The sequence below is a fragment of the Tursiops truncatus genome, chromosome 9 (genome assembly GCF_011762595.2).
Source record: "Tursiops truncatus isolate mTurTru1 chromosome 9, mTurTru1.mat.Y, whole genome shotgun sequence".
Lineage (NCBI taxonomy): Eukaryota > Metazoa > Chordata > Mammalia > Artiodactyla > Delphinidae > Tursiops > Tursiops truncatus.
The window spans coordinates 65,213,679-65,239,926 of record NC_047042.1 but is presented as its reverse complement, the minus strand read 5'-3'; the positions used below and the strand labels follow the sequence as shown (position 1 = coordinate 65,239,926).

At 40.0% G+C, this 26,248-nt stretch overlaps 1 protein-coding gene across 8 annotated transcripts in view; it reads left to right on the top strand.

Annotated features, from left to right (window-relative positions):
- The window catches only part of ELMO1 (engulfment and cell motility 1), a 550,854-nt gene that overhangs the window by 186,672 nt on the left and 337,934 nt on the right, over nucleotides 1-26,248 (top strand). For all 8 annotated transcript variants that reach the window (XM_073809835.1, XM_073809833.1, XM_033863159.2 and 5 more), the window contains 6 exons: nucleotides 3,106-3,205; nucleotides 11,047-11,198; nucleotides 13,781-13,859; nucleotides 19,858-19,908; nucleotides 23,008-23,130; nucleotides 24,556-24,687. In XM_073809835.1, the coding sequence (XP_073665936.1) occupies nucleotides 3,106-3,205; nucleotides 11,047-11,198; nucleotides 13,781-13,859; nucleotides 19,858-19,908; nucleotides 23,008-23,130; nucleotides 24,556-24,687 (637 nt within the window). The remainder of the gene's footprint in view (nucleotides 1-3,105; nucleotides 3,206-11,046; nucleotides 11,199-13,780; nucleotides 13,860-19,857; nucleotides 19,909-23,007; nucleotides 23,131-24,555; nucleotides 24,688-26,248) is intronic.

Sequence of the window (26,248 nt, the reverse complement as noted above, 5' to 3'; positions counted from 1 at the left end):
TCACGTTAATGGGTTATCACAAAGCACAGAAAGCCCTAGCTGCACTCTCAGAAATGGTGCTCCAACTCCTTAACAACCTTGGGGAGTTAAATCCTGGTCCCAAGAGCAGCTTGGAGGTTTGGAAACCAAACAATACTCTTTCCCTTTTTCTCCATCTTTTTCCCAGGTCCTTGCAGCCTGTCTGAGGAGCCTGTAGGCAGAGCTCTGGAACACTTGAGGGACAATCCCCAGATGTTACTAAGGCCATTTGGATTATGAGTCCATTGAGCAAGGAGCAGAGTCATTTTGCATTCAGATAATTAGACAGCATAAGTACAATTTATCTTTTGCTTTTAAAGCAGTTAATGAAGACTAATATCATCTCTAGTCCCAGCTACAGGGAATATAAAGAAGAGTTTGATTTCAGCAGCATGTTACTCCTTTTTCACTGCCCGTTCCATTGCTTGTTCTTTTAGTGACAATACTGAGGCAGTATTTTTGCACTGTGTGGAGGTCACAAATGCCATCCTCCAATGTCTTATAGATGGGCATCTTATAACAGTTGAGGTCTTTTAGCGTGCCAGGTGTAAACAGATGTCAGCCATTCGTTATCACTTGGTGGTTGTTTTTTCCTTTTTATAAGTAAAAAAATTGCTAATATGGTTTATCACTAATAATATAATAAAATAATAAATTAGCTAATATTGTTTACTAATAATTCTATACATTATTATGTAATAATATTTTCACAGTAATTCTAATGCCTACATAATCTGTTAATAAATCTTACTAATTGCTTTTATTTCCTGGCTCTCTTATTTTCCTGAGGCAATTTCCTGCCTTTTTTTTTTTTTTTGCAAGCTAATGTTTGGATTTTCTTAGGACTCATTGTCTGTAGAAAGAGCCATTCTGGAATTTTTATATAACCTTTCTTGCTAGTATTTTTAATCCATTTTCCGCCTATCTTTCTGCTTTTTTTTTGTTTTCTTAAAATAAGCTTGAGTTTTCTGGTTTGGAATTTCCTTTTTGGGGCATGATTCTCTGATGCCACCCTGTATGATTGGGATTGCCCGCCTGTGACTCAGAAAAGCCTTAAAAAAATATTTGCTGCTTTTCTCTCTGGCTTGAAACGTTTGGCTTTTCTTGCAATTTTTTTTTTTTTTCCTCTCTCCAAGGACAGAGAATTCTTGACACAATGAAGACAGACATTTGAAAATCATGGGCTTTATGTACCTTTTTAAAATACCACTTTGCATAATGATAATAACTCACATTCACATACTGCCTTCCATGTGCTATACAGTGCTTAGAGGGCTCTAAGTATGGTAGCTCCTTTCATTTCCCCAGCAATCCTCTGAGTTAGGTATCACCACCACCACCAGCATCACTGTCGTCCTCATTTTTATAAAATGAGGAAACCGAGGCATACAATGTGTCCTTGTCCACTGAGAGCTGGAGGGTAGCCTCTGCTGTCTGACTCCAGAAACCAACCGCTTAGCCATTTCTATCAGGCGCACCTCATCCCCTCTGATCTCCGGCAGCTTGGGATCACGATCCTTTCCTGAGAGCCACTTCCTCTTTGGTAGGTCTCTTTTCAGCATCACAGCTTCGGAGATGATGCAGAATTTTCCAGGTCTGTTATTGAGGCTGGGCTGAGAACACTAGGAAGAAGGGAAATTGTGAAGCTGTTTTAAAAGAAATATGAGGGCTTCCCTGGTGGCGCAGTGGTTGAGAGTCCGCCTGCCGATGCAGGGGACACGGGTTCGTGCCCCGGTCTGGGAGGATCCCGCTTGCCGCGGAGCGGCTGGGCCCGTGAGCCATGGCCGCTGAGCCTGCGCGTCCGGAGCCTGTGCTCCGCAACGGGAGAGGCCACAGCAGTGAGAGGCCCGCGTACCGCAAAAAAAAAAAAAAAAAAAAAAAAAAATGAGCTTGTTTCCTATTCTATTAATTGAAAATGGATGGGAAGATTCAATCTAGACACTTTATGAGACTTTGTAGTGTAGCAATTGTGATATATAAGAGTCTACAGATTAAGAATCTGAACAACTAATTTTATTTTTAAAAAATCAAGCATATGAATCAGTGTGGTTGTATATAGTGTGGAGATCCTGGTGGGCGTAATTCAATGTACTTGAAGAGAAAGTACTTCTCTTGAGAGTTTTGAGTTACTATTTATTATGGTGATAACTTACAGTAGAGGTGAGTTTCTGTAAAAGATTCTCAGTGTTGTTTTGAAAGCCCTAGAAATCAGGGTATTGTCTGATAAGGGTCACGGGTGGAGCTTGTTTAGAAGGCCATTCTTTTACTTGAGCTTGCCTGATCTCTGCTTAGACTTCTAACCCACTCATGAGACCCTTCCTACAGCCTTTTGAATCACAGCAAGTCTATGGCCAGCAAACAGTTATTGTGTATAATATTCTAGAAAGATATTATATAAAGCCTATTAACTAAAGATAAAATGCTGGCCAGTGTAATATAGAAATGAATATGTTTACTTACATATATATTTGTATCTATGTGTGTGTGTGTAAATGCACTCACCCAAACACACACACACACACACACACACACACACACACACACACACACACACACAAATATAGACCACAAGAATCCTTTGCAAAATGCTAATACTGTTAATAGAATTATTTATAATCTTCCCTGTTGGATACCCAGAGATAATAAAAGAAGCATATTGCCCTCTTCCTAATTTTTGTTTGCTGGGAAGCTTTTTTAAGCTATCATTTACTGAATTCTTGTATGTTACACACTTTATTAAGTGCTCTACAAGCAGCCCTGTGATGAAATAGATTTCACTATCCAGTTTTTCAGCAGAGAAGACAGAGGCTCAGGGAGATTAGGGACCTGCCCAGTACAACACAGCTCACCTGAGTGAGAGTGTGAGCCCAGCTGTGTCCCACGGAGGCCCTGGCTCCCCTCTGTGAAGCCACCTGCCTCCTGCCTATTGACTCATGTTTGCAAGGACATTGCCTGTGGCCCAGCTGCTTATCCCAGCGATCTCTTACAGTTCTGCTTGTATTCAGCTTTCTAAAGCTTTCTCACTTCTGTCTTCCCTTGTATTTAGCTCTTGGGCCCATCACCCTTATACCATCTTGTGTTTTCCAGCTTTGGAGACATGCTGTCCTTCACCCTGACGGCCTTTGTGGAGCTGATGGACCACGGAATAGTGTCCTGGGATACGTTTTCGGTGGCATTCATTAAGAAGGTAATTCAGATTGTGCTTCCCAAGGTCAAATCACTTCCTTCTTTTACAGATGTTTTTCTCTGGTTTGAGCATATTTTAGAATGGTTTCTTTTAATTCTTTGTGTTAAAGTGTGAGTGTGGTTTTTGATAGTATTATGTATGTGGGGGTCAGGGCACCTAAATTCTGTATGAAAAATGATGTTTTCTTCCCACTGGGATCATAAGAGATTGTATAATACATGAGAACCCGTAGTCAAGGAAAATCAAGGTGACATGTTAAAATCAGAGAAGCATCTGCTGAGCCCCTGTTCTGGACTCTGCTGTTCTCAAGGTCTAAGTAGAGTTCCTGCTGTCCTTCCCAATCCTTCTCCCCTTAACCAGGTGTTCAGGAAAAGGGAAAGAGGCAAAATATACTGATTATTATATGACTGGGTCTGAAACAGGAATGTAAGAGAAGAAGGTGTGCTTGGATCCATGCCTCTTAGGCCGAGTAAGCCTGCTTACTGGTAATCTTGGTGCAATAAATGTCTCTGAGATCAACTAATTCGATTGGTTCCTACTTTCCTTAGGAGGAAACTAATGAAGGTACAGGCAAAGGTGGACCTGGTTTGGGGAGAGAGGGCAGAAGAGACCCTACCATTCCCAGCGTTGAATAGTAATAAAGACGTGTCTGCAAATTTACAATTCTGTTTCCAGTGTTCTAACCAAAAGTGAATAGCCCTGACTTTATAACTATTAAATGTAGTATTAAATCAAGAATCATTATTATTTATTAATTTGTTAACTTATTTTTCCTCTCTTTGTATTTGTATTTGTGTATCTAGATTCCTGGGAAGGGTTGTCTAAAATAAAGAATTTCAGAGTCTGTGCAAAAGCTGGAAAATCAAAGCAAAATCCAGTATGAGTCACTTGAGTCTTTAAAGACTTTTATTTTGAAATCATGGTAGAGTTATAGAAAATTTGCAAAAAAAACAGTACAGAATGTTCCATATAAGCTTCAACCAGTTTCCCTAAACATTTTGCATAATAATATATCATTATCAAAACTAGGAAATTAACAGTGGTGTAATACTGTTACCATTATTTGATTTCAGCAGTTTTTCTACCAATTTCCTTTCTCTGGTTAAGGACCAGATCCAGGATCCAAGACTGCATTTAGTTGGCATGTCTCCCAATGTGACATTTCCTCAGTTTTTCCCTGTCTTTCATGACTTGGACAATTTTGAAGAATACTGGTCAGTTATTTTGTAGAACGTCCCTCAGTCTGGGTTTTTTGATATTTCCCTCATGATTAAATTAAGGTTATGCATTTTCGGCAAGAATATTAGAGAAGTAATGTTGTGCCCTTTTCAGAGCATCACATTGGGGTATGAGATGTTAATATGCTTATTAATGGTCATGTTGACCTTGATTATGTGGATAAGGTGGTATCTTCTGGGTCTCCCCACTGTGAAGTTATCTCTTTTCTTTTTGAAGTTAGTCAGTACCTGGAGGGAGACACTGCCTTGAATTGAAGAGCATAGAAGAGCCCCTAGTCTGTTCATTGAGGGTGTTGGGAGCAGAAGCCCCACAGATTGAACGCCTTCATGATGTTGCCTATTTTTTTCAGAGGAGGGCCGATTGGGAACCCAGGGCCTTCTTGACGCACCTCTGAATCCCTTTTTCCTACGAGGGAAACAAGTAATGGGAACCACCTAGAAAACATACAAAGAAGGATGAAGCCTCTTTTTGCCTATATTTGTCAGTGGTATGAATTGCTAAAAAAAGGAGAAATGACTGTAGAAGAGAAAGCCAAGGAAATCCTGATGTGTTAGGAAGTACTTTCCTTTGGTGGTGACTGGAAATGCAAGCATTAGATTATGAATGCAGAGAAAAAATTGCTGTAATTTTTCTTTCCAAGATAAAAGTTCTAGAGAAATGGAATATTATTCAGCCGTGAAAAGAATGAAATATTGCCATTTGTAGCAACATGGATGGACCTAGAGATTATCATACTAGGTGAAGTAAATCAGACAAAGACAAATATTATATGATATCACTTATATGTGGGATCTAAAAATAGTACAAATGCACTTATTTACAAAACAGACTTACAGACATGGAAAACAAACTTATGGTTACCAAAGGGCAAAGGGGAGAGGGATAAATTAGGAGTATGGAATTAACAGATACACACTACTATATATAAAATAGATAAACAACAAGGACCTACTGTAGAGCACAGGGAACTATCTATATTCAATATCTTGTAATAACCTATAATGGAAAAGAAGCTGAAAAAGAATATATATATGTGTGTGTATATATATATATATATATATACACACACACACGTATATACGTACACATACATATATAAAACTGAATCACTTTGCTGTGCTGACACTAACAGAATATTGTAAATCAACTGGACTTCAATTTAAAATAAAAGTTCTAGGGGAAGTAAGTTCAAATCTAAAAATACTGGGTTTTGCACATTTTTTATACTTAACAGAATTTTTCAGTTCATTCTGAATTTATGGCAGGCCTTTCTTTCCTACATCCAAATTGCTTAGCTTTTCTGATATTAGAGCCTCTTTTGCTATAAAAACAGTGCCGTTCTGAACGTGAATTCCTTGAAGTTATGTTATGCTTTCACCCACATTATCTCTTTTGATCCCCACAGCAAATCCTTTGCGGAACAGAGCAGTTAGTCTTTCTATTCCTGGTCAGGAGATGAGGACACAATGGCTTGGGGAGATTGAGTGAGGTTATAGAGAGCGGGGTGTCATTGGTCCCTCGGGTCAGGGCTCCCTCCCCCATCATCATGCACCTGTGTTTTAAGCGATGGAAAGAACAGCTCCTGAAGAATAGTCCTGTTGAAGCAGCGTTACCTGTTGTTCAGCCCTCCCTGACCTCACTGGTGCAGAGTTAACTGATTTCTTCTGCTCCCCATTCTCCTTGGATCTTGTATATGCCACTATCCCAGCACTTACCACATTTCTGAGGACTTCTTGTTCTTTTGACTGGCTCTCCCAAGAGACCATGAGTCCTTGGAGGGTGGAACCGTGACTTTCTTCCTGTCTCTATCCTTAGAACCCGGCATAGAGTAAGACCTTAAAACGTTTCTGTGAAATGAATGAGTGAAATTTGCTTTGGAAGCATTTTTTTAAACCCTGAAACTTGAAGAAAAAAAAAAGTACTGTGCCACTGTATTTAAATATATTTCAATTAAAAATTCAGTTATGAATATAAAGGAATTACAAAGCTGTCTTTCTTTAAATGATGTGAGATGTGGTTAGAGAGAATGACAATAATCTAATTTCCTAACTGCTTATGAAAACAGTTTTCATTCACTGAAATTAAATAAAAATCATATTAGATCTAAGGAAGCAGACTAGCAGTCTTGGCAGTTTAAGTTAAAAATTAAATATTTTTCAAAAGGCAGCACGTTTAATATATGCTATCCTCATTCCTAGTCATTCTGCTTCCTTTGCATTGCTACTTAAATCTCAACTCCTTATGTGAATTAAAAAAAAAGTGGTCATCAGAAAATGACTTTATAATTGATAGTTTTTGTAAGGTTAACTTTTTTATTCATTAGCTGGATCAAATTCAGCACTTTGACAACCCAGGAATTGTATACAGGCAACTGTCTTTTAAATGGAGCTTTATCTAGACAAAAATCAACTAGGAAATGCGCCGACAAAAGATGCTTATCTCTGTGGTCCAGACTTGGCTTCCTATTAATGCCAAATTCATACGACTTTGGAGCAATATTTTTCCCCTGCCAGCCTTGGTCTCCTTCTCCACTATCTATTTTGTTATGTGTGAATCTAGATTCTAGTTTACAAACTTTTTCTGTAATAAATAACATCATTTCATAAACACTTTGAAACTTGGAATCTCTTGATGCCAATATATAACATTGTTGCTTTTTAAAGACTTGGCTTCTTAGGGAGAGGGTCAGAAGGCATGGAGGGGAAAGAAATGAAAAAAAAAAAAAAAACCTAGAACTTTCTGTGCTACCAGTTGGTTTTCCCCTAGCCAAGTATAATATCAGTGATTTTTCTTGGAAGGAAAGTTTTATACAAATGCTCTTGAAACCTTAGCTCTGCAGGAGGGCCTGGTTCACCCTGCAGTATTTTCAGTGCCTGGATAAACACCCAGCCAGTTTCAGCTTAGAGACCCAATAATTTTTTCCTCTTAAAAACTTGAGAGATTTATGGGCCTCTGCCCAGATAATTTAAAATATGGGAGTGGAGCTCCATGTTCTCCATGGATCTTTTCAGTTTTGATAACTTAGGATAATTTTAAGATCTCAATCTAAGTGATTCAAAGAAGTGTTTATGTAATTTTAATAATTTGTATCATTGATTCATGTGATGACCCATAGCTTCTAAAATGTCACCCAAATATTCCTATGTTTTATTTCGGTAGCACTTTTAAATGAGTGGAAGCACGTGGAGGTAATATATATAATTACTTGTAGTTCCTCCTACCTCTTTTTCCATTTGATACAGACCTACTTTCAAGAAGCTGTCCTTTGATTGATTTAGGCCGGCTCACCTGTATTGACCAAAAGTACAGAAATGGAGCTGGGAAAAATTTAAAGGCGAAGGAAGTCATTATTGACTTTTGGGAAGACAAGGGAAATTAAAATTTAACCAGACTATCTTTAACCTTCTATAAGCTATACTACGATCTATAGTTTTTAAACTAGACATAGAAAATAACATTTATACAGTCACAAATTCGTCCAGGCACCAATAAGGAGCCTGTCTACAGTCATCATGTTTGCTCAATCAGCCCTGATGCCTTGGTTATTAGTACTCATTAGTTGACAATATTGTGTCATTTAGATGTCTAGTTAAAACTATTGACAAAATAAGGCAAAAGATAGAAGTTAGTTTCAAAAAACGACTAGGATCTCCTACAGAATTGTGCATAGGACTCTAGTGAGTTGTGTGCCTGCTCTCTGCCAGCTTAGTGTGTTACACAAAATTTTGTATCCTGCTTCAGGCTTGCTGAAGAGATGGGATCTATGTGTCAAGGAAGAGCTGAAGTGATGGAAAAGATTAACTTTAAACAATACCTTGAGGAAGGTAATGGATTAGTTTCATGAGAGAGAAACATATAAAAATGGCAAATGGAAATGGAATATATATGTGGGGTACAATGTCTGAATGAAAGCAAAGACCATAGCCTGTTTTACCATCATTGTATAAGCCTGTTGGGAGCAGGTGAGAGTTAATAATTTGCAGAGAACTTTAAAACCCATTATAAGAAAGTGTGTGCTTCATACCAGGAAAACATTGAGAGTTTTGATTGAGTATTTCAAGAAAGGAAATACTGTCACAGGATATTTATGGAAGTAAAGGGTAAATTTGTATTAGAGGGAAGTCTTGAATATAGAGGAAACTGAAGAAGATGCTGTCTTAGTAACCCAGGAACGAGTTGGACCGTGGGCCAGTGTCATGTATATACAACTGAACATGTATCATAGGGGAGACATTGCAAATGTGTCCACGGAAATAGAAAGTAGGGAACTAAGACTATTAATCACTAATGATTATGGCAAACTTCGAGAAAGGTGATACTTGAGAAGGCAGGAATAAGAAGTCAATGAGATTGATTTTTAGCCCATTTAATTTTAGGCTTTGTTGGAATGTCTAAGTGGAGGTATACTTTTGGATGCCAAGAATAAGCACGTAACATACTTCATAGTAAATGACTTTTTTTTTTTTTTTTTTTTTTTGTGGTATGCGGGCCTCTCACCACTGTGGCCTCTCCCGCTGCGGAGCACAGGCTCCGGACGCGCAGGCCCAGCGGCCATGGCCCACAGGCCCAGCCGCTCCGCGGCATGCGGGATCCTCCCGGACCGGGGCACGATCCCACGTCCCCTGCTTCGGCAGGCGGACTCTCAACCACTGCGCCACCAGGGAAGCCCGTAAATGACTTTTTAATCTGTCTGTGCTAGATTATAAAGTTCTTGAATTTAAAAATCATGTGTGTTTGCTCATCTCTTGATTTCCAGATCCTAGGTCAGTGCAAGCCTGTTTCATAGCATATGGTCAATACATATTACTTGAATGAATGCAAAGAAGGGATGAAGGCTAGAGGGTGGGGGAGGGAGGTTGACCTTCAGCTTTCAGCTGGAGGATTCTCCATGGAGTCTTAAAGGTACATCCAAATTTACTAAATGGAGACAAGAAAAGGAGCATGGAAGGAGAATAGAATTAGTGCAGAGAAATAAGAGTTATTGTCAATGCACTTCTTTGTGAGTTCTTCAGTTTTCTACTAAGTGCCAAGAATTATACTGGGACAATGAAAAATGGTTGGGGTGGTGCTGGTGGGGAAGTCAAAGAATTTATATTCTATTTAGAAGAGATCTAAGTTAGGTGTTAAACCATGAGCATGGTATGAGGGTCATTGGATTTGGGGGAGAGAAAGTTGGCCTTAGAGAAGGAAAGGTGGCATGATAGATATCATAGGGGAGCTGACCCATCTATGAGGATTAAGGCGAGGGCTTGGCAGGGACAGTAAACAGATTAGAGACGTTTACTAGCTGTGAAGGGAGCTAAAGCAGTCTTTTGAGAATCTTAAAGTTCTCATACTCTTCCTGTAGTCTGTATTATAAAATAATAGCTTTTTGGAATATAAATCATAATGTTACTTTATTTCTTCATGTCATTTATTTTTCACTCCCTGAGATCCAGGTGTATCTGGAGGCACAGAGGGTGTTGATATCTGTACCCCTCACCCCTACTTTCACTGCGGAGTCATTGGGCTAAAAACAGTTGAGCTGGTAACTGTCAGTTGTCATGGTCCTTTTTGCATTTTATCTTGTACAATGATGGAGAGAGGATGAGAAGGGGACAGTGAGACAGCAGAAAGGGAGAAATTAGTTTTGATGGGGGGGGAGCAGTAAGTGTCAATTTGTCATGGAACCAAATTATTTAGCTTTTAAGAAAGCAGTCATTATGATGATATAATAACAGCGTTTTAGTGCGAGTTGTCAACAGACAGTAAGAACTTTTAATGAGGCCTCTAAAATAAAACCTTCATGGTACCCATGTGTTTGGGTTACTGTGATCCATTATTCTAATGCTTATTTTACTTCCCTCTTACATTGTGATTTATTATGCTTGAGGCTTTAGTGATTAATTCCTTAGGGAATGTATTTTAGAGCTTAAACGACTATTTTAACTTTTAACACTTCTAATTTAAATGTTTTCCTGTTTGCTAAATTTGAGAGAGATGAGAAGAATTTATTTTAACCATAAGGAATTGGAAGAATGGGGGAAAGAGTGTTTCACTGAGTGTTCCGTTGAATAAAAAGGAGAATAGCCAGTGAGTGAAAAGTTGCCAGTTGCATTGTGTTGACAAGTGTGATTTGTGTGAGTCCCTCAAGAATGTAACAGGAGCATAATAAGAACATAAAAGCCACAGATCGTGTGGGTGAAGGAGTAGCCTGGAAATGGAAGGGAATGGCTATTAGTATATGTTGAAATTACTGTCTCAAAGAAACACAAGAGTTCTTACAATATATGTGTTGAAATTGTCTGCCCCTGAAAGCTGAAACTCAGAAGAATCATTCCAGAAACACCAGACAAAGTAATTATTTGAAGCTGTTTCCTTTTTAAGATTGCTTATTACTGAGCTAGAGAAATAGGATATAAATAGTGGTCTGTAATAAGCTGGTGAACAATCATTGTTGACTCCATGCGTTTCTGACTATTCTTCTGTAATAGTACTATTCCACGTACTTTTCGTCCTCGGTGTCTGGTGTTTCTTAAATGAGCTCCCGATTTACTTGATTTGCTCCCTTCTCTACTTCTTTGCTCTGCTTACCATGAGTTGTGTCCCGCTTGGGTTTTCAGATAGCAAGTTTTGTCAACAAGTCAGCCATAGACGTCTCCATCCTGCAGCGGTCCTTGGCCATTCTGGAGTCCATGGTGCTCAACAGCCATGACCTCTACCAGAAGGTGGCGCAAGAGATCACTATCGGCCAACTCATTCCCCATCTTCAAGGGTAAGCAAGATTGACTCCACCACAGTGGGAAGGGAAAATGCTTCAGGTGGACAGCCACCATAACCCCCTGGGAAAGGTTTCATATTGGTTTGACTAATACACAGAAAAAGAATCTTGATTTGGTATATAATCAAACCATGTCCCATGCTTGTCCCCCATCACACTGACATGGCACAGTTACTTGCCCCTGGGTGCTCCCCTTGTTTGCTTTTGTCACTGGTCTGCCCCCAGTGCCTTGGTAGGCACTCACTTCTGATCAATGTTGGTAGATATCGGTAGAGTTTTACTTTTAATAAGACACAATAGGACAATTCGTTCTCTTAAGTTCTCAACAGTCTTTATCCTTAATCATATAAAATAGTGCTTTCTGTGATATAATGAGAATTTTCATACTTAATTAGGAATTTTTAAAGCCAGACTTCTTTCTTAGGCTCCAGGTGATTACAATGGCCTTTGATTGCTGTATTCTATAATATACGAATTTTTTAAGAGGCTTGAGCTATGAGACAGCTGCCCTAGCAGACTTCGGTCTTTGGGGATCTCTCCTTCTCTCTATGCTTAGGTAACTAGTAAGGTTGCCTCCGATGATACAAGCCTGAGAAGGAATCCCTTGTACAATGCCACTTTATCAATTAAAGTATTTGGATTGCAGGTGGCAAGAAGCATCCTGAGCTAGGACAGGGAGTTTATTGAAAGGATACTGGCGCACTTTATAGAACCGAGGAATGACTTAAGTAGCTAAGCCTTGGGAAGGACAGAAACTATGGCCTCCTTGGAGTCTTCACAACAGGCCTTTTCTCTAGCGTACTGGCTGGCAGTCACGTGACTTGGCTCCCAGTAACTGCTGCCCCTGGTCTCTCAGGTCACACTGGCAGATTTTCAAGAAGAAACCTGATTGGCCTGTTTGGGTTGGGGGTGTAGGATGGGGATGTGAGGGAGTATTCAGTAGTTCTCAATCTACCGAAAATGTTGACTGTGTTTATAATATAAACTACCAAAGTGCATTAGACGTTTCCTTCATATGGAGGGGGTATGGTGACTAGAATGTAAAATGTTAAGTAACACAGTTTATGGATTGTGGCCTCAGGGGAAATTAACATATGCTCTAAAATGATGATTTTGTGTGAAATCTCTCTGGAAATAATACAAGTTTCACATGTCCCTGAATGTGAACTGTATCAACTTAAAAGTCTGTATCTTTTCTCTGAATCTCGAGGGCATCACTGTGCATTTATAGAGTGCTTTGCCAAGTGGAGAGTTTCTCATTTGCCAAGTGCTGTACTAAAGATTTTATATGCATTACCTCATTTTATCCTAAAGGCAGCTCCTTGAAATAGGAGTGTTTTTACCCAGTGTTACAGATGAGGAAACTGTGTAGGGACACCCTGTGAACTTGTCCAAGGCCACACAGCCGGGCTGTGGGGCACTGGGCTTAGAATTTCATCCTGCCAAAGACTGTGTTCTAAGCTCTGCCTCTTCCTAAATTATCTCTAAATATAGCCTATAGGCCTCTGGTCCTTAGCCTTGGGTCCTTCTTATTTACTATTTACCATGCAGCTAACATTAGATCTTGGCTTTATTTGAAATTTCCGATTTCATTCCTGTGAAAAGCAAATTTGTAAACATAAAAACCTATTCTTTTGTTATTTAAAAGTTTCTATTTGGTAGATAGCTAGTGGGAAGCAGCTGCATAGCACAGGGAGATCAGCTCCGTGCTTTGTGACTACCTAGGGGTGGGATAGGGAGGGTGGGAGGGAGACACAAGAGGGAGGGGATATGGGGATATATTGTACATAGAGCTGATTCATTGTGTTGTACAGCAGAAACTAGCACAACATTGTAAAGCAATTATACTCCAATAAAGTGTTTTTTTTGTTTGTTTTTTGGGGTTTTTTTTTGTGGTATGCGGACCTCTCACTGCTGTGGCCTCTCCAGTTGCGGAGCACAGGCTCCGGACGCGCAGGCTCAGCGGCCATGGCTCACGGGCCCAGCCGCTCCGCGGCATGTGGGATCCTCCCGGACCGGGGCACGAACCCGCGTCCCTTGCATCGGCAGGCGGACTCTCAACCACTGCGCCACCAGGGAAGCCCTCCGATAAAGATTTTAAATTAAAAAAAAAGTTTCTATTTGAGAAATAGATTTTTAGAATATGTAATATTATTGTCATGGTGACAAAACAGTTTCCTTTATCATAAGCTCAGGAATGTAGGGAATACCCAGGACTATTCCCAGGTATACTTCATGCATCAGACAGAAAATCACATACACACACACACATACACACATACATCCCCTGGTCCATGTTTTTGACTCTAATAGAGGAGAAGTGGAGAGAGCCAGCTGGCCACCTGTATGTCTGGGTGATCTCCACTGAGCGTGTTTTGCCTGGCTAGCAATAGTAATTGTCCCCTCACTGTGTTTCGAGCCTCGTGATGGTCGAAATATTTTTTCAGTGCTGAATGCGTTTTCTAGGTCCTGGCTTTCTCTCTCATTATTTTGGGGGGACATAATCATGAGCTTTATCATGGTCTAACTCAGGGGTAGCCTCTTCTGACTTTCTGTATTACTGTGTGTCTTTACAGGACAGATCAAGAAATCCAAACCTATACCATTGCAGTGATTAATGCACTTTTCCTGAAGGCTCCTGATGAGAAGAGGCAGGTAAGTTGCACTTCTTTTGTCTTAAAGACTGTGCCCAGTTGTGCTGGCAACTTTTGGTGCAGAGAGAGCCTTCCCCTTCCCATCCCAGGAACTCCTGTGGGGCTCCTTGCTGCCCAGTGGTTTGCCTGGACAGCCTGAGATCATTCACAGATCCAGTGGGAACTAGGTGGAGATGGGCAAGCCCCTGTCTGATGAGGAAAGTTAGGAGTGTTCCAGTGGTAGAGCCCTTTCATCACATGAGACCCAACATAGGAGCCCAGAACAAAGAGATGAAATAAAGATGAAGCTCTGCCTCTGTGATGGATGCAGAGTTAGAAGCCCCTGTGATCTTCTGTCATTTCATTGGATACTCACTGGGTCCAGAGAGGGATTGTCCCCATTTGCCTGATGAAAAAATGTAGACCCTGAGAGTTGTCATGCTTTCCCCAGGGAGGTGTGAGATGGGAAGGTGAGAAGACAGGTTCTTCTTCAACTAGGGAAAGGACTATTATCAAGTGGTTGTAGAAGAAGTGGGTTTTTGCATGTCTTAGAATTTGGTTCACATCTCAGAATCCATTCCTGTTTTTTTTTCTATCAACATAACATACTTGTTACCTTGGTCACAATTTACTTCATTTACAAACTGGATGGAAATATGAGATTTTTCAACCTTTAGAAGGTGTACTGGGGAGCTTGATGACAGTTATCAATAAATTGTTTTAGGAGAATTTAGAAAGCTAGCATGCTACTGAACACTGTGTCAAGAATTTTATTTTTTACTTTATTTTTTCGTTGCCAAGGATTTTAAATCTCAGTGGCTAAATGTGAAGGTTTCTGGTTTGTTTTCAATTTAGGATTGTTTGCTCATTCCTAGGGGCTATGTTTGCACAGTAAGTAGAGTGGCTTTCTAGTTTCCTGTGCTTTTTGGTTTGGTGTTGGCTGGAGCCAGGAGGTGCCTGTCCTCCCCAAGCCTATGCTCCAGGCTGGATTTTTAAGGGTGACTTTGCAGATCTTAAGTGGGATCATGGGTAGGGCCGCTCCTTTTATATTTATATCTAAATACTGGGCTCATGATAATTCCCATCATCCCAGCCAATTGCCTGGGCATGTTCACAAGCCTGACATGGGCAGCACATACATAAACCTGACATGGGCATTGAGAAGCTTGATCCTTCTACTGGCCAGGCCACTGATGGCTGCTTGTAGAGTGGGGTCAAGAGCCAGGTCAGAATGCTGATCGGACCTCTTGAGACTGTCTTTTTTCCTGTGGCTGGATTAGAGGAAATGAAAGCACATGCTCACCCCAAGTGCTACGATTTCACTTGGATCTCTGCATCTAGACACGAGTAAGATGCATACACCTTGCATCTTTCTGTTACACTGAAACTACTGTTAATCTGTTGAATTGGAATTGAACGACCATGGAAAAATAGGGAATTAGATGCCAATCTATGCTGACTCCAGGACAATGATAACAATGAAAACATAATGGGGGATACCATTATGTTAGGAATACCATTAACATTAGGTTTGGATTCCGCTAATCAAATCATTTTTTATTTTTGAAAAATTAGGCTCCATGAGACGGACATGGTACAGTTTGGTTGTATATTGCTATATTAATAATAAATCACAAAGGGTAGTCTAATAACATTAAACCATTTAAGAAAACAATTCAACTAAGAAAGATAGGGTGTATATCAACCAGCAGAAAATCCAAAGTATTATATGACTAATTTAGTCTTTGAAATAAAAATGATGATACTTGTTGATAGAAAATTAACTTGGACTTTATAAACTATGTTGAATTTAAGATGAATCAGTGATTATTGTTGGTCAAGAAAATGAATATTTCGATTTTTAATTTTTAAAGTACATTTTAGTGAGTTAAGAGAGCGTTGGCTCAAAATTATTTTGAGTTCATAATGAAGAAAAGTTTATTTGTTGTTATTTTCTGAACATCAGTGGAGGCCTTTAAAGCAGAAGATCAAGCTAGTTGGTGACATCTTGCTGTATATTATATATTGTTATTGGCTTGTGTTTTGAAAGATTGAAAGGTCTGAATTTTTTTGGCAAACAGGAAAATTTCCCAAAGCCAGTCACCAGTGATAATATTTGAGGGTTTGCCATGCACCATGCCATGTTCAGTGTCTTACGTCATTTCATTTAATTCTCATATCTATAGAAAGTCTTATTATTTCCATTTTATAAATGAGGAAATTGAGAGTCAAAGGAAGTAGAGAACTTGACCGATTGCTGAGCTGATAAGAGTCAAAGCTAGAATCCCAACTTCATTCTTGCTCTTATCTGCAAAGCATCCCACTGAACGCCGGTCAAGGAGACATCACCTGCAGAATGGCATTGTATTTGCCTGGTAAAGAACTTACTGACACCTGAAAGACATCAAGCCCATTTTCTTACTCCAATCAGATTAAAACATAATTCTAAACACTTATTTACTGGATTTACAGGAATGTCCCTTTTCTTGTTTGTTTGTTTGTCTTTTTAAAGCTTTTGGACATTGGATAAAATTCCACTTCAGTCAAAACATTTTATTTATTTCAACATTTCTTTCCAACTTGGGCTCAAACACATTGGTAGGACTCTATTATCTGGATTTTCTTTATTTTTCAAAATGTTAATGAATTTTGAAGGATTTTAAATACCTATACCTTATTTCTGCTTTTACTGAAGAAAAATATGACTAAAGTCAGATCTTTTTACTTGGCAGGCAGACCTGGGCGATATTTTTGTTTTGCATTCATTGAGTTGGCCTGCCTGAGAGAGCAGTGAACTTGGACCTGGGGTATAACTGCATCCTCTGTGGATGGTCCCCTGTCAGCCTCCCTGGGAGGTGGGGGGGTTGGGTCATGCTTTCCCCTGCCTCCTAGGTATTGGAGACTCTCCCTTTTTCTGCCCAAACAAAGGGAAGGGGTGCTTGTTTTGTGGGAGAGGGGATGGCTATTAGTTGGGCAAGTGGATCCTTTTTCTTACAACTGGTTGCCATTATTTATTTTATTATTTTCATGGCAAAGAAGTTGGTCAGATCCCTTCCAAATTTCTCTACAAATATTTATGGCTTTGATAAGGATTATTTTAAAAAACCCCTTTATAGTTAAAATATTTGATAGAAAAATCCGAAAATACAGATTACAAAGGAAGAAATTTTAAAGAAACCTATAATTGCATTCCCAGAGAGGGAACCACTGCAACTACACACATCTGTGGGACTGTCATGGTCCTACTTCTTGCTTTTTGTGCAAAGACTCTCCTGCAGACATCATTTTTTCACTAGATGTGATCATACGGCATGCACTGTTTTTTTGTTTCTTTTTAACTGCTTTTAAAACTAAAGAAGATTTTGTGGACATCTTTCCATGTCATACAGGCAGACCTCGTTTTACTGCATTTCACTTTATTGTGCTTTGCAAATGCTGTGTTATTTTACATGTTGAAAGTTTGTGGCAACCCTGCGTCGACCATGTCTACTGGCACCATTTTCCGACAGCATTTGCTCACATGGTGTCTCTGGTAATTCTTGCAAAATTTCAAGCCCTCCATCAGCAAAAAGATTATGAGTCTGTGAAGGTTTAGATGATGTTATCATTTTTTAGCAATAAAGTATTTTAAAATTAAGGTATGTACATTGCTTTCTTAGACAAAATATATTGCATACATAATAGACTATAGCATAGTGTAAACATAACTTTTATGTGCGCTGGGAAACCAAAATATTAGTGTGACTCACTTGATTGTGGTATTTGCTGTATTGTGGTGGTCTGTAACCAAACTTGCACTATCTCTGAGGTATGCCTGTATCCGTATCTATCTATATACTTTTATATCATCCTAATGGTATAAAATATTCTCCATAGATTCTCACATTCACTCAAACCATTCCTTAATATTGGGCAAAAAAAAAAAGTCCATTATGTGGACAAGGATTTTTCTGTTTTCTCTCTGATCAAGTTCCTGTTCCTTTAGGAGGGTAGCGGGATGTTTTATGAAACATTCATTGCCTACTCTGTGCCAACCATTGTGCTGTGGCTGAGAATGCAAAGATGAAAAGGACAGTCTTTGTGCCCTTGAGAAGACCACACTCTTATGCAGAAGATAAATATTTTAAGCAGCTCATTATAATAATTGCTGTAGTAGATGTTGGAAATATACTGTCCCTTCTAACTTATTTTAAAAATGGTTAAGTCGATAGGCTGACTTAGGCACAGAGAATTTTTTTCTTTTTTTTTTGTTTGTGTGTCAATAAAGCAATAATTTCATTTTTATTAAAGAAAAGGAATTATAAAAGAACGTTGGGCCTTTTGTTTTCATCTGATCCAAGAAGAAAAAAGATGGACCTTCCTGTTTTGATCAGGAAGAAAGCATGGCTTTCTGCGACCCATGGAAGGGCAGTTCCTTCTGGATTGCCATTTAACTTGTTTCCGATGGTGTCCTCATCCTTGCCTTCTTGTTTTCAAGGGGCTGGAAGAGGACTTAGTATTGGGTTTTGTTGTTGTTGTTTTTTAAAAATTTTTTTGGAGTATAGTTAATTTACAATGTTGTGTTACTTTCTACTACACAGCAAAGTGAATCAGTTATACGTATACCTGTATCCACTCTTTTTTTAGATTCCGTTCCCATATAGGTCATTCCAGAGTATTGCGTAGAGTTTCCTGTGCTATACAGTAGGTCCTTATCAGTTATCTATTTTATATATAGTAGTGTAGTATTGGATTGACTTTGATGCCATCTAGCCCTTTTAGATCACCTTAGCGTATTTGTGTGCTTTTCTCTTCAACGCAGCGGGTCAGCAGGGGTGTTAAAATTAAGCTGTAACGTCTAACGGAGTGCTCTGAATTTCCATTCCTTCTTCTCTCCTGCTGGCTTTCCTTTCTGTGGTGGCGATGGCCGTTAGGTTGGTGTAGAGAGCAGTGTTGACATCCTTGATTGTCCTCTGACTGTAAGTCCCCACGTTCCCTTTGTCAGCACAAAGTGGGCCTTGCACTCCCATTCTGCCCCCGTCCAGCCCTGCCTGTGCGCCCCCTCGTACTTCCTCCCTGGGTTCTGAGTTCTCCTTGCTATCTCCAAGTTTATTTTGACCTTGATCGAATTCATGGTTGTGTTTTTAAATCATAGCTTAGTTTCTTCTCTACTCATTAAGAGTAGTGACACTAAAAATACCCCCCCCCCCACCACCACCAGAAAACAACATTCAAGTGACTTCCTGAATATGAGCAGTATTTTTCCTTTGGGATGTTTGTACCAAGACTGTGTTCCACTATTTCATTTCCCCTTAGTACCTGTTTGACAATATTCAGAAAGGGCATCTGTGAATCATTTCATTTAATAAAATCACCTGCAAATCCTCTATGCCAGTCAGGCAGGCCAAAGCACAAAGCACAGCCTGCAGAGTTGAGGCCCAGGAATGCTGAGTGCGGCCCCTAGGGCTTTGCATCTGCCCAGATGTTTGTCCTTTGCTAAAACTTCACTCAGTTCATTTGCATAGACTATTAAGGCCTGGGGTATGTACTACTCACTCTTTGGTTTTGCACAGATTAAGATGAAATGGCTTTTAGAAGTCTTAGACCTTTAAAGTGATGGCTCTCTAGTATTAAAATCTCCTCTGTGCAGGTGTTATGTTGCCTTGTAGTAAAAACTCTGCACATATACAGTCTAATAAAATCTGATGAGCCATTCCAGTGGGGAGCCATCGCTTTCATTTGGAGTGTTTGATTTTTATTCAGCACTTACCTTTTCCTGGAAGGAGGAAATTCCCAAGAAAACAAAGAAAAGAAATTTGCAGGTGCCAGATTTCCTTCCTTTGCTGTTGGCTACTGCTTTGTTATCTAAACAACATTCAAAAAGTAATTCCAATACTACTATCCACTTGAGTCCTTTCTTTGTTAAGAAATACTGCTGATATCCAGTTTTGAAGCACGCCCCAGGATAGAGTCATCTGGGGCTATGTGGAAATGTATCTTTCTAACCAAAGCTTTCCTGGCCGTGTGTTTTTCTTCCACAGGAGATGGCGAATATTTTGGCTCAGAAGCAACTGCGTTCCATCATCTTAACAGTGAGTACCTATGTGCTGTGACCACCTTGTTGGGAAGGAATGGTCTGGTGTATTTATTCATCTCCTCTTTTGGCTTGGTTTTGTGACTTGCTTCTGTGGTGAAGCAGTAGTAACTAGAAAGGAGGAAAAAGTGTGCTTTTGGAAATGGAATAAACAAAGCTCTCCCACAGGAATGGCCTCATGATTGGAGGGAGAGCGTCTCTGGAACTGCTCTAGAGAGAAACGCATTCCGGCAGGAATGGTTGGAAATCTCTCTCCGGTGGGGCAGGTTTATTATACTCACTGAAGCTTTAGCTTTGCGTTTAAGGAAATCAGGGGCAGTCTGACTTTAAAAATTCCACCAGTATGAGCTTATACTGTTTTTAGTGAGGAAACTAGCTGGAAACATATCAGACTCTAGAGAAGTCCTGAAATTTCGACCATCATTTTCCCGGGCCCCTTTCCTAGAGAAAGGCAAGAAAGACAGACATGAAACCCACTCATTAACTGTGATGCGAAAAAGCCCTGAAACCTCAGTGGAAAAGAAGCTCTATATGTTATGTTGTGAATGTTTAGAAATAAATCAAATAGCAAGATTTCCTGAGGCCTTATCTGCTACTTGACTTCTAACCAAAGGCTGAAAGAAGCATGTGTGATTAATTCTTCTGCTTACCAAAAAAAAAAAAAAAAAAAGTGCTTGTGTAATTCTGAAAAGAAGTTCTGCAAGCTTATAGTTACACACACACACATACACACATTCCAATACAATGAGGCCTTTAAAAATTAAAAACCTTATGAGGGCAAAGAAAATAAATATTCTAGAACCCAAAGCCAATAATAATGACCACAATTTGTCATCAAGTTTCATGTTAAACTTCCTGGCTGTTAAGGATAAAGAGAAACCATATGAGTGTAATTTTCACTGTTTGATAAAAGAGGTACCCCAGTTCTTCGGGGGATGACATATTTTGCCCCCTGGAACTGGAATCTGAAATGGGTATTGTTAGAACATTCTAATAGATTCTTGGTCCAAGAGTGGCTTTTTAGAAATCACAGAGGGATTCATAATACGGTTATTTTTTATACTGGCTCTCAATAAAGGTGGAAGCAGTGATTTTATTTATTTATTTTTGGCTGCATTGGGGTCTTTGTTGCGGTGCGTGGGCTTCTCATTGCCGTGGCTTCTCTTGTTGTGGAGCACAGGCTCTAGGCATGTGGGCTTCAGTAGTTGCAGCACGCGGGCTCAGTAGTTGTGGCTCGCGGGCTCTAGAGCACAGGCTCAGTAGTTGTGGTGCATGGGTTTAGTTGTTCTGCGGCATGTGGGATCTTCCCAGACGAGGGCTCGAAGCCATGTCCCCTGCATTGGTAGGCAGATTCTTAACCACTACGCCACCAGGGAAGCCCCCTGAAGCAGTGAGTTTAAAACATAGTTCAGTGAAGGTGTTTGTGCAGGGGAGCAGAATGGGGAGATAAAGGAGTAGAAACTTGGAATTAAGGTCTTAGCCTGTTGTTGGTATCACCTTGGTAAGGCAGTTGGAGTTAGATTACCCAGAGATGGGGTGGGTGGAATGACTGTGGCCATCATGTCTCAAAGATCAGTTTGTTTCAATGGGACTTTTTATATGAGATTTTGATGGCTAGAAGTTCAAGGTTGGTATTCTCTGGCAGTAACTTGGAGTGCAGATACTTTTGAGTTGCTAATAAAATAGATACCCATATGCTCTAGTACCCATACACTTTGGGTACTCAACATATACTATGAATTAACATTCTATTGGGAAGATGGGAAGATATGAGGTTTGATTCTCCCCCCATCCCATTGCCTGGCGTCCCACCCTCCAACCTCCATAATTTTGGTTCAACCACTTCCTTCTATTCCTCATTCTTCACGCCATCCCTCCTTCTTCAATTGCTTATTTCGATATGGTGCTCAGAGCTGGCTGAGGAGTCCAGGTGCACGTCAGGTTGGGGGGCACCCAGAGAAAGTTCTTTGAGACAGCAAGATGTGGTTGGGTCTGGCACGTTCAAAATAACTCATTTGAACGGGTGTTTCACCACTTTGACTGGTTGGTTGGCAGTTTTAAGGCACAACAGTGGTCTCTGACAAATTGGATGTATATTAGACCCAAATGCGGCCTCCCGTTTCAAACCCAGCCCTGGTGTGGGCGAAGGCCCCCATATCTGTCTCCTGCCACTCCTTTTATATTTGTTCCATTCTGGTTCTGTTTCAAAGGGGAAGGGTCATTTTTTTTAAAAAGAATTCATTGTTGGGCTTCCCTGGTGACGCAGTGGTTGGGAGTCCGCCTGCCAATGCAGGGGACACGGGTTCGTGCCCCAGTCCGGGAAGATCACACATGCTGCGGAGTGTCTGGGCCTGTGAGCCATGGCCGCTGAGCCTGCGCGTCCGGAGCCTGTGCTCCGCAACGGGAGAGGCCACAATGTTGAGAGGCCCACGTAGCGCAAAAAAAAAAAAAAAAGAATTCATTGTTAACAGGTGAGTAAAAAGTAATATATATGAATTGACTCACTGCATTGTGGTGACAGTAGTTACTGTACAGTTTCCACGGTGAATTAACTACAAACCTGATAGTTACTTCGCTTTTGTGTGATGCTTCTAAAACTTTTCCCTGTTGAGAAGTGGGATCACTTGTCAGGGACAGTGGCAGGGTTAAGATGATGGCAAAATTGCTTACAATACTTATGCACCGTTCATTTCTCTACTGCAGGCAAGGGATGCTTCTGTTGTAGAAATCCACAGTCCTTCTCAAGGTGCTTTCATTTCAGGCACACCTTCTCTTGGTTTATATGGATGTAATCACCACAGAATTTCCACTGCCTTCCCCACCTCCACTCTTCACTGCACACAGTAGGTCTTTTCTCCACTTCTGGCCTAAAGATCAGGAACCTTACTGGGCCCTGAGATGTAAGGGAATGCTCCAGGGTCACCTGTGTGCTCATCTTTCTCCTGAAGGGTGGTTCCACCCACTTACATCCCCCATGCTTCCAGATAAGGACTTCTGAGGTTCTGCTTGGCATCATGACCAGGGGGGTAACTTAGGTTATTTGCTTTTTCTTTCTTCCTTTGTTTAAAAAAATTTCACTTGTAAACCATCTCCCTAGCATGTCATCCGAGCTCAGCGGGCCATCAACAATGAAATGGCACACCAGCTGTACGTGCTGCAGGTGCTAACCTTTAACCTTTTGGAAGACAGGATGATGACTAAGATGGACCCCCAGGACCAGGTGAGTGCTCGTTAGACAACGGTAAAAGCACATGAGGGAAAGAGTGTCATTAAAAGTCTTTCCTTGGGCTACTTGGAAACCAGGAGGTTTTAGATGATGATAATATTATTTTATTATCATCTCAGGACTTAGGGGAATGGATTTAAAATTTAAGTGAATCTAAGATCAGAGAATAAAATAAATGAATTATTTCATTATGCATCAAACACATGCATATTCTTTCTTTATTGGATAAGAAAGCTTGACGTCACATGGCTGCAAACATTGGCCCTTGGCCCCAATACCTTCAATGGTGATAGCTTTGGAGTCAGGTTCCCAGAACACCTAGCCACTTGGTAGCTCTGTGTGAGATTGATTCTGCAGGCTGAAGGAGTAATTTCCATTCTCCAGTGATCAGTGCCACGGGTGGAGGTCCCAGGTTACATCTGATTTCTGGGCTTACATCTTTGTCAGTTGTCTCTTTGCTATAATTCTCTCTAGGTCTCTGGTTGTTGTGCATGAAAAATTAAGTCTCGATCCAAAACGCTTTGGGGGAACTTTACTGTGTGAGGACGGAGTGAGAGGAAACAGCTGGGAGCCCTGCTGTAGCACATTTTCAACTTAAATAGCGCTGCAGCTTTGGAAAGGAAAACACTCATTACTGGCACGTGAGGGTCTGATCTCTAGCAGATGTGGATGCACATGCAAACTGTGTAACCACCGCAGCACTTCATTCATGGCGTGAGGCCATGAGATTAGGAATGATGGAGAGGCTTCGAGCAGCTGTGTAACATGCCCCACGCTTTTGGCAAGATCAAGTGCGATCACCCCAGAGAGATGCGACTGTCTTACTACTTCTAGTACGAAAGGCAATGTGTCTTAGGGTGAAACAGCCCTCCCTGCTTGGAAATTGCCTCCTTTTATCTAAAAGATACATTTTTTCTTATTGTGGTTAAATATGCCTCACAGAAAATTTACCATTTTAACCATTTTTAAGGTTTGTTTCTATGAAGTCACTTCTCAGTGGAGTTAGGGATCCCTTGTCACTTACATATTGTTCATAAACCTTACGGGCCTCTTGCTTTATTTCTGACAGTACAGGACTCCCAGGTCCTCTAATTTTTTTTTTTTTTCCAATCACAAGCCTTCCATCATATTTGGGGCTCTTATTTAGAACTTAATGAGGTAATTGATATCAGTGCTCCAAGTGGTTTTGCTGTGAGGGTAATTGTGGAGTAAAGCCAGGGCTGACCAGCAGGGAGAGTGGCAGGAGGAAAAGAAGTATACAGAGCTGTAACTTAGGACATTGGTTGCCTTTTATCGGTTTTTCTTTCGCCTGTATGCAGTGATTCATTTAGACCCTGGGGAATGAGGGAGTAAATGTAATGTCACACAGTGAAGGCAGCTCTCTCTCCCCCTCCCATTTTTTCTCCCTAACCCCTTCAGGCTCAGCGGGACATCATATTTGAACTTCGAAGAATTGCTTTTGATGCAGAGTCTGAACCAAATAACAGCAGCGGCAGCATGGAGAAGCGCAAGTCCATGTACACCCGGGATTATAAAAAACTTGGCTTCATTGTAAGTAAGACATCTCCAGTAAGCTCTCCTTCCAGCATCCCGGGGCCTGACCTCAGCCACATAACTGATGTCTCCTCCAAGCGTGTGGTCCTCTTGTGCCTTACAGAATAGTTTCCACATTTTCCAGATGTTTAGCTGGTTTAAACAAGATCACATGAAAATCTCTTCTGGCTGCAGTGAAATGGAATAACTTGCACAAGTGTGACTAATACTGAGTTTGTTTATTCAGTTCTGATTAAGTGTAACCAAGAGTAGTTAGCTCGGAAAGCATCTAGACTTCATTAAATCTACTTCACAAGAGGCTTAAGGTTCTATTTGAATTAAATGGGTGATGGCAGCTGTGGGATGGATCTTATTACTGGGCTAGTGATTGGATTATTCACATACATCGACTTCGTATCAAAATCAAATTGAGTCTCCTGAAATTTAATCACGATCTGATTTATGCAATTTGTATTTTCCTAAAAGTTTTGTCTTGCTACGGATATCTCCTAGATTTTCTTTCTTTCAGTTTGCAAATCAGAACACAGCTTGTCCTGAATATAAACTGTTGTTTTTGTTTCTACTTCTGGTCTATTCTTGCTTTTATCACCATCATATTTCTATATGACCTTTGGCTAATTAATCTCAAATTCTGAAGGTGTAAATTTGGGTTTCTTGTTTACCTCCTTCATAAGCATCATAAATGAGATTTCTGGCTTCAGTGATTAGAAATCACCAGGCATTATTTTTTTAGTTTTTCACACACACACATTGTATTTTATTTTTACAAGAGATAAATAAACTGACACCAAGCATTGTAAGTGGATGACCACAACAAAAGCAAGAATGATTGCAATTACCAAACACGAAACACACTCATACTATTGTCATAATATTGACATTAAGTCCACTAATCCTCCACTGTAACAGCTCCTTTGCAGTGAAAATTGATTTGTATGTTTTTTGCCTCTGAGTCCTTGTGGGATTTTTTTTTTATTCAAACAGAAGGTCACAAAAATTATAATCATTCTCATCAGTTCACTCAGTCCCATGTGATTTTTTTTATCTTGATCTTTTGTTAGCACTTTTATGAGTTCATCAGTTTTCCATTAGAGTTCTGAAAATGCTTGTTCATTCAGCTCAACAGCACAGTCCGTTACCAGAAACCTGTACTTGTCAGAGTCTTTTCCATGAATTCCTTGAAGATGAAAAGCTTTTATAGCAACATTTTTGCAAAAGGATCAGAGCACACCCAGAACTGTCTGTAAATGACAAAAGACTTAAAAATGACCACGGTTAAAGATTTCATGAAAGTTCATAATAATGCAATTGACAAGGAAATTTAGTTATTTCTGAGATATACATTTTAAAGTAATGACTAGAATTATGACTTATAACATTATACCAGAACATATAAGATTTTTAGAAATTTCATGTAATGTCTGAAACATTTATATTAACATATTTCCATACAAATAACCCAAAGAAAGTTTAGTATTAGTTGTTTTTGTTTGTTTCTTTGTTTGTCTTTTTATACTGCAAGTTCTTACTAGTCATCAATTTTATACATATCAGTGTA